The following is a 12458-nucleotide window of genomic DNA, read 5'->3' on the forward strand; positions in this document are numbered from 1 at the left end:
AAACAAAAGAGGAAAAGGCACAGCACCAGACGACTTGCGATGTGCTTTTAATTTCGATCACTCACCATGTTTTATTAATGGCTGTTAAAATGGCAGCTGAAGTGACACATTGCAGCAGTTTTGTTTCTCCTTCTGTGCGTATTCACGTCTTCTTTCTCCTGTTTTGTCCCGTTTTTGTTGTTTTGCAGGATTCAACAGCTCCGGATATGTCATTCCTATTTGATTGGATTTATAACGGTTTCAATAGCGTACTACAGTTTCTAGGTGAGTACTGGTGATCAGACACACTTCACTGGCGGTAAACATGAATTCAATGTTGGAAAAAAAGAACAATACGATTTCGGCAAACCATTTCGACCCGCTGTGTAATTTTAGCTGTTTAATATGTTGCCGTCTTGGTGTGAAACGCAAAGCTGTTAAAAATGTTATTGCGGTGAACAGAGTTGAAGATTTGAGAGAGGATTTACCGGGAGTACAGTTTGACTAATATCTTAAGCCATTGCAAGAAAAACCTAATCATCGTTTACAGCTACCGATTTACATTCTTACAAGTTCTTACGAGCGCTCGGAGAAAAGCCGGGCCGCGGCTGCTGTGCACAATAGTGGGCTTTGTGCCCTAGACATCCATCCCTTGTTGTGATAGAAGTTCATCGGAAGAAGCAAGAGTTTCCCCCTGAAGTGTTTGTTTACTTCGGGCCCACAGAGAGAAATCTGGAACGCAAACACCCCCGAAGGCTCAGCAGGACCCCGCTGCGTACCTGCTGATCCACACTACAGCACTTCATATGATTGAACATTTTCAGCAAAGTCGCCCTCCTCGGCTAATCCCCTCGTCAGGCAAAATGCCTCAGTTGAATTCATATTCAAAGACACCACAAGGCCAATTTGGACAGTGCCCAGTTCGTAACGTAGTCCATGTGGTCATAAAATGATTGAATTACCGTCATCATTGTCCACCTTTCTTCTTTTTCTTTTCTTTCTTTCTTTTTTTAATGCTTCTGTGGGGCGCTTGAATGTTCCTTTATGGTTCCTCGGTTAGAGCACGAACACAAGACCCAGTTGGTCCCGCTGGAGCCCTCACGCGGCGCTCGCGGTCCTATAAAGTGGCTCGGCTAAAAAGGATCCATCAAATGTGATACGCCGTGTCAACATGAAAGGCGCACGACGCGAATGTTCTCAGAAAGATGACACGAATTTCCATCCCCGGCTTTTTTTTTTTTCTCATGTTCGTCGGTGACAGAAGTGTCCATCTGAAATTAGTTTGAAAATCTTGCGCGCGCCGGCTCGTCCTCTCCCCGGAGCGCGCTGCTCCAGTTTCTGTGTTCGAGCTGCCGGTCTGAAGCGGCCGTTCCCGTTCTCCCTGTTAGACAGGTCGCGTGGCGCTGCCGTGAGTAATGACGATGATGACGTCCAGCAGAGGTGACTCAGTCGGAAATCGTACAAATCCACCGGGCATCACTTCTTTTGCCGACTCGGGGAGGTAAACACAGCGCCTCGTCATCTCATCAAGAAAGTTGAGAAAGGAGCGGCCTCCGTTGGCGTCCCTCGGGCTCGTCGGTGTTCCCGTTTTGAAAGACGTGACGCAACGCGAGTAAAATGCTGTCAGTTTTTATTTAAATTTGGAAGTCTTTATTTTTTTTTTTGACTGAGAACAGTTTTTATGAATAAAATATGATTGTCAAATCTCTGTGGAATTACAAATCGAGTTTCTTACTTCAAACTTCAGAATGCGAGAACGCAGCTTAATTTCAGCAAAGTCGGTTTCGCTTTTCTTTTCTTTTTTGTGGTTGATTTGAGGTTCAAGGTGTGAAGTAAGAGAATAAAGGTGGGGGGGGAAAAAATCAGCAGGTGGAGCTCAGCCGCTTGTGCACGACTTCATTTGCGCTTCAAAGAATCTCTTTTGTATGCGTGAATTACATATCCATTGGATTCCTCTCGGGACAAGTCTGAGCTCGGCAACTAATTTGTCAACTGTCGCCTGTATTCTTTAAAGATGATTTTCTGTTCCTTAAAACGGTGCAATAAGATGCAGCCGCCCAGAAAGATTTCCCGTGTCCAGACTTCTGTTCTGAAATGCTTCTGGCTTTGTTTCAGGACTGTACAAGAAATCCGGCAAGTTAGTATTTCTTGGCCTGGACAATGCTGGCAAAACGACGCTACTGCACATGCTCAAAGATGACAGATTGGGACAGCATGTGCCAACTTTACACCCAAGTGAGTTGCTGTCACACACACACACACACGGACGGACGCACGCACACACACACACACGCTCCCTCAGTTATGTGTTCGAAAGACTATAAGCAAACACGTTCAAGCAGATTATTCAGACATTTCCCACATTTGTTTATCGCACTTTTAAACACAACCACTGTTGAATGGCAACAAACTCCTGTGTGTAGCGCAACCTTGTATATAATCTGGTTTTCAGTCATGCTTTGCTTTTAAATTCGCGAAACTAACGCGAAGGAGTAACTTGTGCGTCTCGATCTCTCTCCTCTCCAGCCTCAGAAGAGCTGACGATTGCTGGCATGACTTTCACCACCTTTGACCTTGGAGGCCACGCACAAGGTGTGTGTGTGTGTGTGTTTTAATGTTGTTTTTGTTTTGTTTTATTTGCTGTTGGGTTTTTTTTTGGTGTGTTTTTTTTTTGTGCAACACGTCGAGGAAATTCTACAATCCTCTCTCGTTGGCACGAGGCCAAAAAACCTGCGCGTAACACAAGTTGATCAATCGGACCGTTTGTGTTTGTGTTTGTTCACGCAGCCCGCAGAGTGTGGAAAAACTACCTCCCGGCCATTAACGGCATCGTCTTCCTTGTGGATTGCGCAGATCACATAAGATTGAATGAATCAAAAGCAGAACTCGATGTAAGTATCTCCCCGCCTGCCCGGCTACCCATCGCCTGGTTCAGGACAACCATAAACGTAAAAAGAGTATCAGAGGGGACCGGCTTGTTTTTTTTTTTTCCCCGCGCGTGTATAATCACCTTAAAGATATATTAAAAAAAAATGAAAGCCACATAGTAACGCCTCATCGACCCTCTCAGGCATTAATGACAGACGAGACCATCGGAAACGTGCCTATCCTGATCCTGGGCAACAAGATCGACAGAACGGAGGCCATCAGCGAGGAGAGGCTGAGGGAACTGTTTGGATTGTACGGACAGACGACAGGCAAGGTGAGTTTGAGCATCACGGATCTGTTGAGACGGTGTGTGTTCTGCTCACAAAAGTGAATAAAACACTTTTTTTTTTTTTTAAATGGACGTCACTGGCTTTGCTGGGTGGAGAATTCTCTTTGCATTAAGCGAAGTTAAAGAGCAACTTCTCATCTTTTTTCTTTTTTTTTAATGTTCTTTATTAATCAAGTTCACTTGAAGCTCGAACTCGCTCTTGATTTCCCGCAAAGTGCCCACAACACAAGTTTACTTCTCTGTTGAAATGACAGTATCTTTTGTTTAATTTATTTATTTATTTTTTTTTTTTTTTTAAACGTAAGAATTATTTGTTTAGAGAACGGAATTACTCTTACTTTTCCCGGGGGAAAAAAAGGGGATCCTGTTAGCGTAATAAATTGCATATTTTGCGAATTCGAAACCGTGAATCGATCTAATTGTTGTTGGGGTTTTTTTTTCTCCCCCTCCTCAGGGCAACATTGCCATGAAGGAGCTGAACACGAGACCACTGGAGGTGTTCATGTGCAGCGTGATGAAGAGGCAGGGCTACGGCGAGGGCTTCCGCTGGCTCTCCCAGTACATCGACTAAAGCGGCCCAGCCCCGTAACACAACGACATCACCACCACCTCCACCACCACCACCACCACCTCCACCACCACCACCACCACCACCACCATCGGGGGGAGGGGGGGGCGCGCGCGCGCTAAAATCCGACCACTCGAGACGCCCACCGACGCCACCAGTACCGTCATACTCAGCCCCCATGTTTGGTTAATCAAGTCTGCCTCCACCCTCAGAGAAACCAGTACAACTTTGATCCCAATAGACTTTTATTGGTCGAACATTTGGTTCCGCACTTACAGCATTCATACCTCTACGTACACACGCACACGCGCACACACATTTGTTCCCATCTCTCTTTCTTATTCAAAGAGAGTAACATGGCATTGGTTTCCACAGCAAAGGGTGTTCAAATTCAAACGGATGAGTCTTTTCTATATTGTGTCTGTCGTTTGCTGCCCTCTCTCCTTCCCTTCCTGCCATCTGTTGGGTGTGATGATAGATGCATTATAACTGTAAATCTGTACATGATTCCATCGATATATCAACAATCCCCGACGCCTATTCCCCCTCTTCAACTCATTTTGAGCCGCGAGGGAGAGCAACGTAGTTGTATACATTGCAGTACACTTTTTTAACAGTAAAGACATTCATTCAACATTGTATTTAATCACAGCCTTTTGGTTTGTCCTGGTTTTTCTTTGTTTTTTTTTAACATTGTTTCAATAAGATGTGGCCACGTATACAGCCCTCACTATAGACGTGCGGCTGTTTCACCCATTTATAAAAATGGACCAGTGCATTTATCTTAGCGTAACAAGAATTAGATCCATTTCTTTAGGTTACCTGGACGTTGAAATACTTTTATTTCCAGGCTTCTGTCTCGAGGGGAACAGTAGCGGTGAAGGGATCCAAATAAGTCGGCGGGCTCCCTTATTAAAGAGAAGCGCGGGGTGGTATTGTAACTAATGGGAGGAGATTATTATTGGTTGTTTTTTTTTTGTTTTTAATAGAAAATAATCCTGGCTATAACTCTGGCAAGGTTTGATGAAATCGTGTAGATAGCACAAAGGTCAGATGATGCAAAGAATACTATTTAAGTGAATAAACCTTCACAATAAAACGGCCTGACGATAACATGCAGTAAGAGACGGAGGGTGGAAGAAACAGACGGTCGTAACACCTCGTCGCCGTCAACGTTCGAAGGAGTCCGTTCCACAGACGTATTTTCGAGCTCAGACCTTTTTACAGGGTGAATCTAGTGACCAAGTGAAGACACAGTCCCGCAGCGGGAATGGGTAGATAGGCCGAAGGCACCTCTAAGAAAGGGACCATATATATATATATATATGAAATGTACATGAACATCGTACATGGATTTTGTATTCATAAGCGGTATCCTTTGATCTATGTGCATTACCAGAAACTATTATGCATGCCTTGTTCTTTTGATTTTTAATGAGCATTACTCCAGAGAGTACAACGGGAGGGAAGAAGATGCCAAAATTTACAATGAGAGACGACTGTCAATGTTTTTGTTTAGTTTTTTTTGTTTTTGTTTTTTTTGTTTTGTTTTTTTAAAGAAAACAATGGATTTGCGCCTAATACACACTTTTTCTGTCCCTTTGTGTCTCTTTCATTCCCTCATGACTACGTGATGAGCTGTTCCAACAAGGGTGGGACTTGCTGTTGTTTGCATCATAAAAAAAAAATGTAATAAATGTTTGCAATGAATAACAGGCTTTAACATTGATCCCTAATGCAGATTTTTTTTTTTTTTTTTTTTTTTTTTGGTGCGGGTGGGAAGGGGGGTCAATTTTCTTGAGTGAGATCAGTCGTGGAAGGAGTATTTAGTTCCTTTAATCAAAAACATTACAATCCAACTTGTTATGATATACAGGTCCTGCTTAAAAACAATCTTGTTTAAGAAGAGTATCAACAAAAAGTACTCCAGGTATTAAACCAACAGTATATACATATACGTGTATGATTTTGTCAAGTTTGTTCATATTGATGCATTAATGCGTAACATCAGTCTGAAGTCCAGGGGTTTCCCATCTAAATCCCTTCATTGGGTCATAAAATAGATCTTTAGGGGGGGGGGGATGATTAATTAGATTGGGAGAAGAAAAATCCAATATGTATTCAGGTTTTGGACTGTTCATTGATCTTGGCTTTTGTCGTGATAAGTTTGACCTTTTAGGCCTCAAACAAACAGAGAAGTCAGGAGGGGACGTCGGTCTCGAGGGAAATCGCTCTAAATTAAACAGACATGGCGTTTTTGTAACAAGGCGAAACAAAATGGTAACTACTGGTGTAATCTGCACTGTTTTAGAGGCGTGTTATATTTGGTATGTTTTTCTTCATGTTAAATTTTGATATGAAAACTCAACCTGTAACAAAGAAAACCTTGGCAAATGAATGTCGTGGAATAAAACGTCCTATATTTCCTCCCAAAATGTAGAAAGAAAAAGTAACTTCAAATAAATTAAAAGTACCTCCACATGTCGTTTAAGCATCGTGAGTAAATGTACTAAGCCGCTTTCCACCGCTGTGTGAGAAGACCATCTCTAATCCTCTGAATTCAACGGCTGAGTTGTTCACATTAAACAGTTTGTCTGTGAAAGAAGTTAGCTCTATTGCTTCATTAAAAAAAAAAAAAAACACACAAAAAAACAACACTGTACAGTGGCACCACTAGGTGGCGCGCACGACATGAAAAAGTAAGCTGCGAGTGCTTACATAGATAATAGAGGATCATACTTATTATAAATAACAAAAACAAAAATTGCCATTTACAGCAAAAGAAGTAAAAGCTGAGAGGAGTTCTTTTCAATCACACATAATGAACAGGTGCGCCTGACTGGATCACATCATTCATTTTATCTCAATAATTAATTTCGTCAGTTTTCGAAAGCATCCCAATTATGATGTCCCAGCCGGTCGAAGGATATTATTGAGTTTCCAAAAATCCCTTTAAAAAAAAAGAAAAAAACAAACATAATGCAAGTAATTCAGTTGAAATAAAAATCCTTCTAGGTGCATCAGGTTGTTTTGCAAAATGTAAGAATAGTTTGCTGGACGGGAAGTTTATTAAATACACGAATATTCTTTTCACATCGTCCTCAGGGTTTGCTTTTCCAGCAACAAAAACTTGTGCATACAGTAATAGCGAACAGCCCACTATCAACACCTAAATGTTGGAGGTTCCTTGAATGCACCACAAGGTCAGGGCTTTTGACTATTATCCCTGCTCCCAGTTGTAGCGCCACCTGAGGACTTCCTCCGCAGCGGAGTGCTCACGAGTCTCTCCAAATTGACTTTCATACGGCACCGAATCGAAGGATGGAAAGATGACGAATCAGTTGAACCCACTCCACCAGCAAACACGTTTTCAACACAGTCACTTTCAGCCTCAATAATGTTTGTTTAAAAATGTCCTTGAAAAGAGATTCAGCCTGCGATGCCAAGCACAGTCAGACTCAGGCATAATCTAATGCATGATGGGAGACACGGTTAGTGGCTCAGTCATTGAGTTCTACCTTTTCCAGTAAAAAAACAAACAAACAAACACTAAAACAAGTGAAAACACCTAATACTGGTTAAAAAAAAAAAAAAAATGAAGGAAGGAAGGAAGGAAGGAAATTCAAACACACACACATCAAACTGTATTGTAGCACAGCCATCAGGAAATCATCTGCGTCATCAGTTTGCTTTATCAGCTCAAGATGAAATGTTGGAGATAAGACGGCGACATTTTCTCTCTGATTAAGTTCTCGTGGGAACTTGCACATCATGTTTTTGATTGTCATTATTATTTTTGGACCTCACAGCAAAACATGAACTAATCTACAATCTGCCTTACACAACGATACCTTTAACGTACCTTTAATATGGACTTTTCTGTGTCTAAATGGATTTCCCTACTCATTACAAAATCACGTACAGTATGTCTTGTCTCTTTAAACCCTTAACCAGCTTTCTTCTACTCTTAGTCTTTAATACACTTTAGTTCTAATAGATGATTTAACTTCTTATAGATATATACATACATAAACCTTCCTGAAAATCACATGGATAAATAATAAAGGTTTCTGCTGTTTGAATTCGCCAGCCGTTCGAGCAATAGAGAGGAGCAGACAGATATTTATATTTGTTTGTATGAAAATGTCACAGGTTTTAAAGCCAAATATCAGAGAGGGAGGTTTGTGACTGAAATACAGTCCACCGAAACATTGTGCATAAAAAGCACATTCAGTTTTAATTTTTTTCAATGTGTAAACTATGCTGTAGTCAAGGCAACATAGTGGTAGGTAAAAAAAAATTTTTTAAAAAAAAACACGAGTAAGTAGAAATCCAAATCAATACCATTATATGTAGTACTTGAACCTGACATAAAGAATTCTTCCTCACGGAGCTGAAGCCCTCACACTTCCAATTTGTAGATCGAATGCTGTACGAGTGCAGCTCTATTCAGAAGAAGTCATTATTATAAATCAAGTCTAAGCACAAATTCAATTTATTCTTTTGGTGTCAGAAACAGTGAGTTGCTGGAGATCCTCAAAGTCTCAGAGGACGCTGAAACCAAATAAACAAGCAACATTATACCCAAGAATTCATCCAGATCATCTCAGTCCCCTTTAAAAAAACAACAACTTTGGTTTAATTTAAGGAAAGTGGCTGCAGCACAGAAACCCAAAAATATTTACACGAGGAACAGGCTAAAATTTCAGAAAGAAGCAGATGCTGCTTGTGAGGAAAAACTGGAAACATTTATTAAAGGTCACGAAGCTCAAAGCATATCTTCTATTCAATTTTGACTTTGGCGGTTGAGTAATGTGGCTCAACATTTTATTGTTCTTTGGTATTGTTTGTTCTTAAAAGTCACTCAAATATACTTTTTTTTTTTTCAAATTCCCTTCACTTCAGTTGATGTGTTTTGATTAAATTGCATTCACATAGCTAGAATAAGTCACAGTTCAAAGGGGTCGAATAGTTTTCTCGCTGAATTTCTTCTGTTGCATTGTGTGTCTCTTTCACTTTCCCCTAAAGTCAACAGTCTGGTAAATATATTTGAAAGTGAAGGTAGCACATTCACACACACTGCAAAAACATTGGAAGCTATTTATAGTTGGATCTGGGGAGGTGAAGGAGGGGGGGGGGGCGGACACGTCCTTCACAGCTGCTGTGAACAACAATGCTGTGTGCCACACACACACACACACACACACACACACACACACACACACACACACACACACACACACACACACACACACACACACACACACACACACACACACACGAACATACAGGGACCTCATCTGTTAGGGACTGACATACAAACTTGCATACATGTGTGGGCACCTAGACTCAAACACATGCACATGAATACACACAGGTATACACACACACACAGTACATGTAACCACAAACACAAGGGCAAGCCATCTTTCAGCGCCCACACTCCCAGTCTCTTTGTTTGGACCAGTGGATGACGGATCTAAACAACAGAAGAGAGGACAGTTTGCCCTGTTAACCATCACAAAAACATATCAACGAAAGCCGGAGGGAAGAAGAGGCCGAGGTATGAAAGGCAAAGTAGCTACTGAATCAAGTTTACAGATATTTAGATCCAGCCCTGAGTCACACCAAAGTGTGTGTTGCGCCCTTTCTGTCCACTAGAGGGCACCGTGACAGCGTCACGTTTGCCTCTTCGAGGCGCGAAAAGTACACACATGTATGACCAGGGTCAAAAAAGAGAGGTCATGTGATGGGGGGGACATGTGACAAAGTATAAGGGAACTAAAGTCCACGTTGGGAGGTAGGTTGGAGGTGGTTGAATGGATCAAACCCAGGACTTTCCCCAAGGACACCAGGGTTTGATTTTGTGAGGGGACACCGATTTCTTTTAATTAAGTACTTCCTTCCATATCTTAAAAGTTTTTAACTTTTGTAACATGCTTTAAGTAACTTAATTAAAGTACGTAACTTATGTAAACTATATTTGAACCACTTCTTTTCCTCACCCTAACCGCGAAGTTTTGGTACCCAACTCTTGACGAGTACTTTTTTTTTTCCTAAACCCGACCACATGGCCTTTGGTGGCAAATGCCTGGCGAGGCAAAATGTGACACTGACACAGGAATCCTGCGGTGCGACATGTATTACGTGCTCTGGTGTCACAAGGGGTCATTCGATCAGGAGAATATAAACATCAAAATGTATCCCTGGCAGATTATTGTGCATTGTGGACCAGGGTCATAGTGGTGTTCGTTAGTTAATCTTAAATACAATGACCTCAAAATTGGAAAAACAAGAAGTGTTGCTGCCACGGCAGAAAATTCAGCTCAACCCTGTGACCACCAATATACCCAAGTAATTGTAATTTTATATCACCAAAAAAAAAATTGCAAAAAACTTTCCCAAAACTTTGAGAGTCTGGGCCAGCCACACAATGGGCCGTCGAACACGGAGCTTCTCCCCCAAAACTAACCGAGACAGATCAACTAAACTAACAAACGAAACAAAACAAGATAAAAAAAAAAAAAAAAAAAAAAACAGGACCACCAGGCACACTGAAAAGAAATACCAACATAAATGACATCAAATCGCTGCAGGGCAGCTTTGTCATAGAGAGCAACTGCACCTGCTCATTCAACCCCTTTAAATAGGCAAAGTGGGCGGAGCCATCCACTCATCACAGTACAGAAACAGCTGAAGAGGAGGGGGGGGGGGGGTTCATCTTAATTATGTACTAACCGGTTTGGCAATTTTGTGTAGACAAAACCCACAAAATAAGGCTCACACTTTATTTTTACAGCTCCCTTTTAAATTTATAAGGGAGCTAAGTTCTTGGTGAGATTCCTGACGTACCAACTTGTACAGCTTCTTTTTAAGAAACTTTATAGGAAAGCAAAGATCCTAGGAAATCCATTTAAAATTATGGGGCCTGTAAAAATTAAGTATTAGTGCAATAAAAGCAGATGATTGAATTCATAGGGCTGTGAATTCATAGATAAAATAGTGCCAAAACCAAGTCCATGACTTAATGTTTTATTTTAAATTTGGAAACTGCAGCAGTCAGGGAAATGTAGCATACAAATATTTGAATCTGAAGGCAGTTTCAAAATGAGTCCTTTTTTTTTTTCTTTTTTTTTTTAAAGCATTTGATGACCTCTAATGGACCTAGATTGATTCAGACAAAAGTTGTTCTTTTAATGAAAACTTTTAGTGTTGAATAGAAAGTCTGTGTGCGAAGAAATATTAGCCTTAGTAGTTCTTTAACATCATAAAAAAAAAAAGTTTTTGGTGAGATTATATTTCAGAGCTGATATCGCATTGCAGGGAGAATCTGAGAAAAATAAATCCTTTTGTAAGGTTTTACCTGTCCACTTGCATTGTGAGGAAATGCTATGTTGTTTGTTTTATTACACAACTGTGCAGGGTGTTAAAGCCTTCGCACCGATGGCATATTCAGACAAATGGTTTGCTTTTATCGCATTTGGGAGTTAAAGTGTTTTGCTAATGGGCTCTGTGGTGAGAGTGTAATATTACTGTTAAATCGATTCATACCAGGCCACCAGAGGGCAGCACAAGGAAGGCAGCTGACGGTTTCTGTCGCCAGCTGCTGTGAAGTGTAGGAGAAATTTTTTTTTTTTAAAAATGGTTGTCCAAAGTAAATGATTCCTGAAGCCACACAGAGGAAAGAAAAGAATGACAAAAAGTCATAATTCACAATATTCAAATGACGTCAGTGAGAGGATGTGTCACGGCAGAGTGTCGCTTTCAACAGTTAATCTCTCTGGCTGCTGTAAAGGAAGTTTCTGTACTAAATAGACTTCGAAGTACACATTTGAAAACACATCAAATCAGGATCCCTGGATTCTTGTAAGACAAATCCAGCTGATCAATACTAACTTAAAACGGACTGTTCTTCTCACATGTCACCACCTGATTGAGCTGTTTGTCCGTATTGTAACTCCTGACATTTGGACGATGACCTACTCTGATCAATTATTGTGGGGTGAGCCGTCGGTCTGCCCTGTTGTTTCTCAGTAAAATTACATAAATATCATTATTACTGAATATTATTAAACACGTGGCTTTTGCTGGGTGATGTACGACCACAGCTTGCATTTACTGAAGCTTCTTAATATTCCTCATATTAACATATCACAAGATCGTGATAACGTCTTCTGATGCTACTGTGAGTTTTCGACCTTTCATTATGAAGTGCCCCGTTATGATACAGCGCTACATAAATAAAACCGAATTAAAATTGATGTTAGCAGAGGCGGTATGTCTGATAAGGCAGGGCTCGTGCGAAATATAAAACACTGAGGTGGTGAATTTCATATGTTTTCAAATAAAAAAATGTTTTTTTTTTTTATCATTTCAAAAAGTGGTAGCAAAAATAGATGCAAACAACTGTCAGCTATATTTGCCATTTTTCTTCTTAACCCACAGTTACCCGGTTAACCATCATGCCTGACAAAGAAAGGAAGAACATCTTTCCATTTGAGAAGCTGGAACCGGCAAATGTTGGGCATTTGTATATAAAAGGTCACCAAAGGTTTTTTGGATTATTAAAATAGTTGCAGATTCTCTGTGGATTGATTAATCAAGCAATCACTGCAGCTCCATTGTTTTCATTATCTTTAGTAGCTCAGATCAAATGAGGTGAGAGACGGTCCAGAATCTCCTCTTGAATATTCA

General features: G+C 40.8%; 1 protein-coding gene across 1 annotated transcript; it reads left to right on the forward strand.

Annotated features, from left to right (window-relative positions):
• Positions 1-167: 167 nt before the first annotated feature.
• On the forward strand, positions 168-5310 carry sar1b (secretion associated, Ras related GTPase 1B). The gene is made up of 6 exons (XM_069717667.1): positions 168-264; positions 2095-2214; positions 2506-2571; positions 2767-2870; positions 3050-3181; positions 3651-5310. Exons 1-6 carry the CDS (start codon positions 207-209, stop codon positions 3765-3767), a joined length of 597 nt encoding a protein of 198 aa, XP_069573768.1. The 5' UTR covers positions 168-206; the 3' UTR covers positions 3768-5310.
• The last annotated feature ends 7148 nt before the right edge of the window (positions 5311-12458 follow it).

The sequence above is a fragment of the Brachyistius frenatus genome, unplaced genomic scaffold (genome assembly GCF_029030835.1).
Source record: "Brachyistius frenatus isolate BFR_SWC_R1_liver_20210118 unplaced genomic scaffold, ASM2903083v1 Contig_5, whole genome shotgun sequence".
In the NCBI taxonomy this organism is placed as follows: domain Eukaryota; kingdom Metazoa; phylum Chordata; class Actinopteri; family Embiotocidae; genus Brachyistius; species Brachyistius frenatus.

Excerpts from the sequence above, each read along its gene's own strand:
- sar1b (XM_069717667.1), top strand. The coding sequence starts at position 207 with ATGTCATTCCTATTTGATTGGATTTATAACGGTTTCAATAGCGTACTA. Across the intron at positions 265-2,094 it reads TAGCGTACTACAGTTTCTAG|GACTGTACAAGAAATCCGGC; the intron begins GTGAGTACTGGT and ends GCTTTGTTTCAG. Across the intron at positions 2,871-3,049 it reads AATCAAAAGCAGAACTCGAT|GCATTAATGACAGACGAGAC; the intron begins GTAAGTATCTCC and ends CGACCCTCTCAG.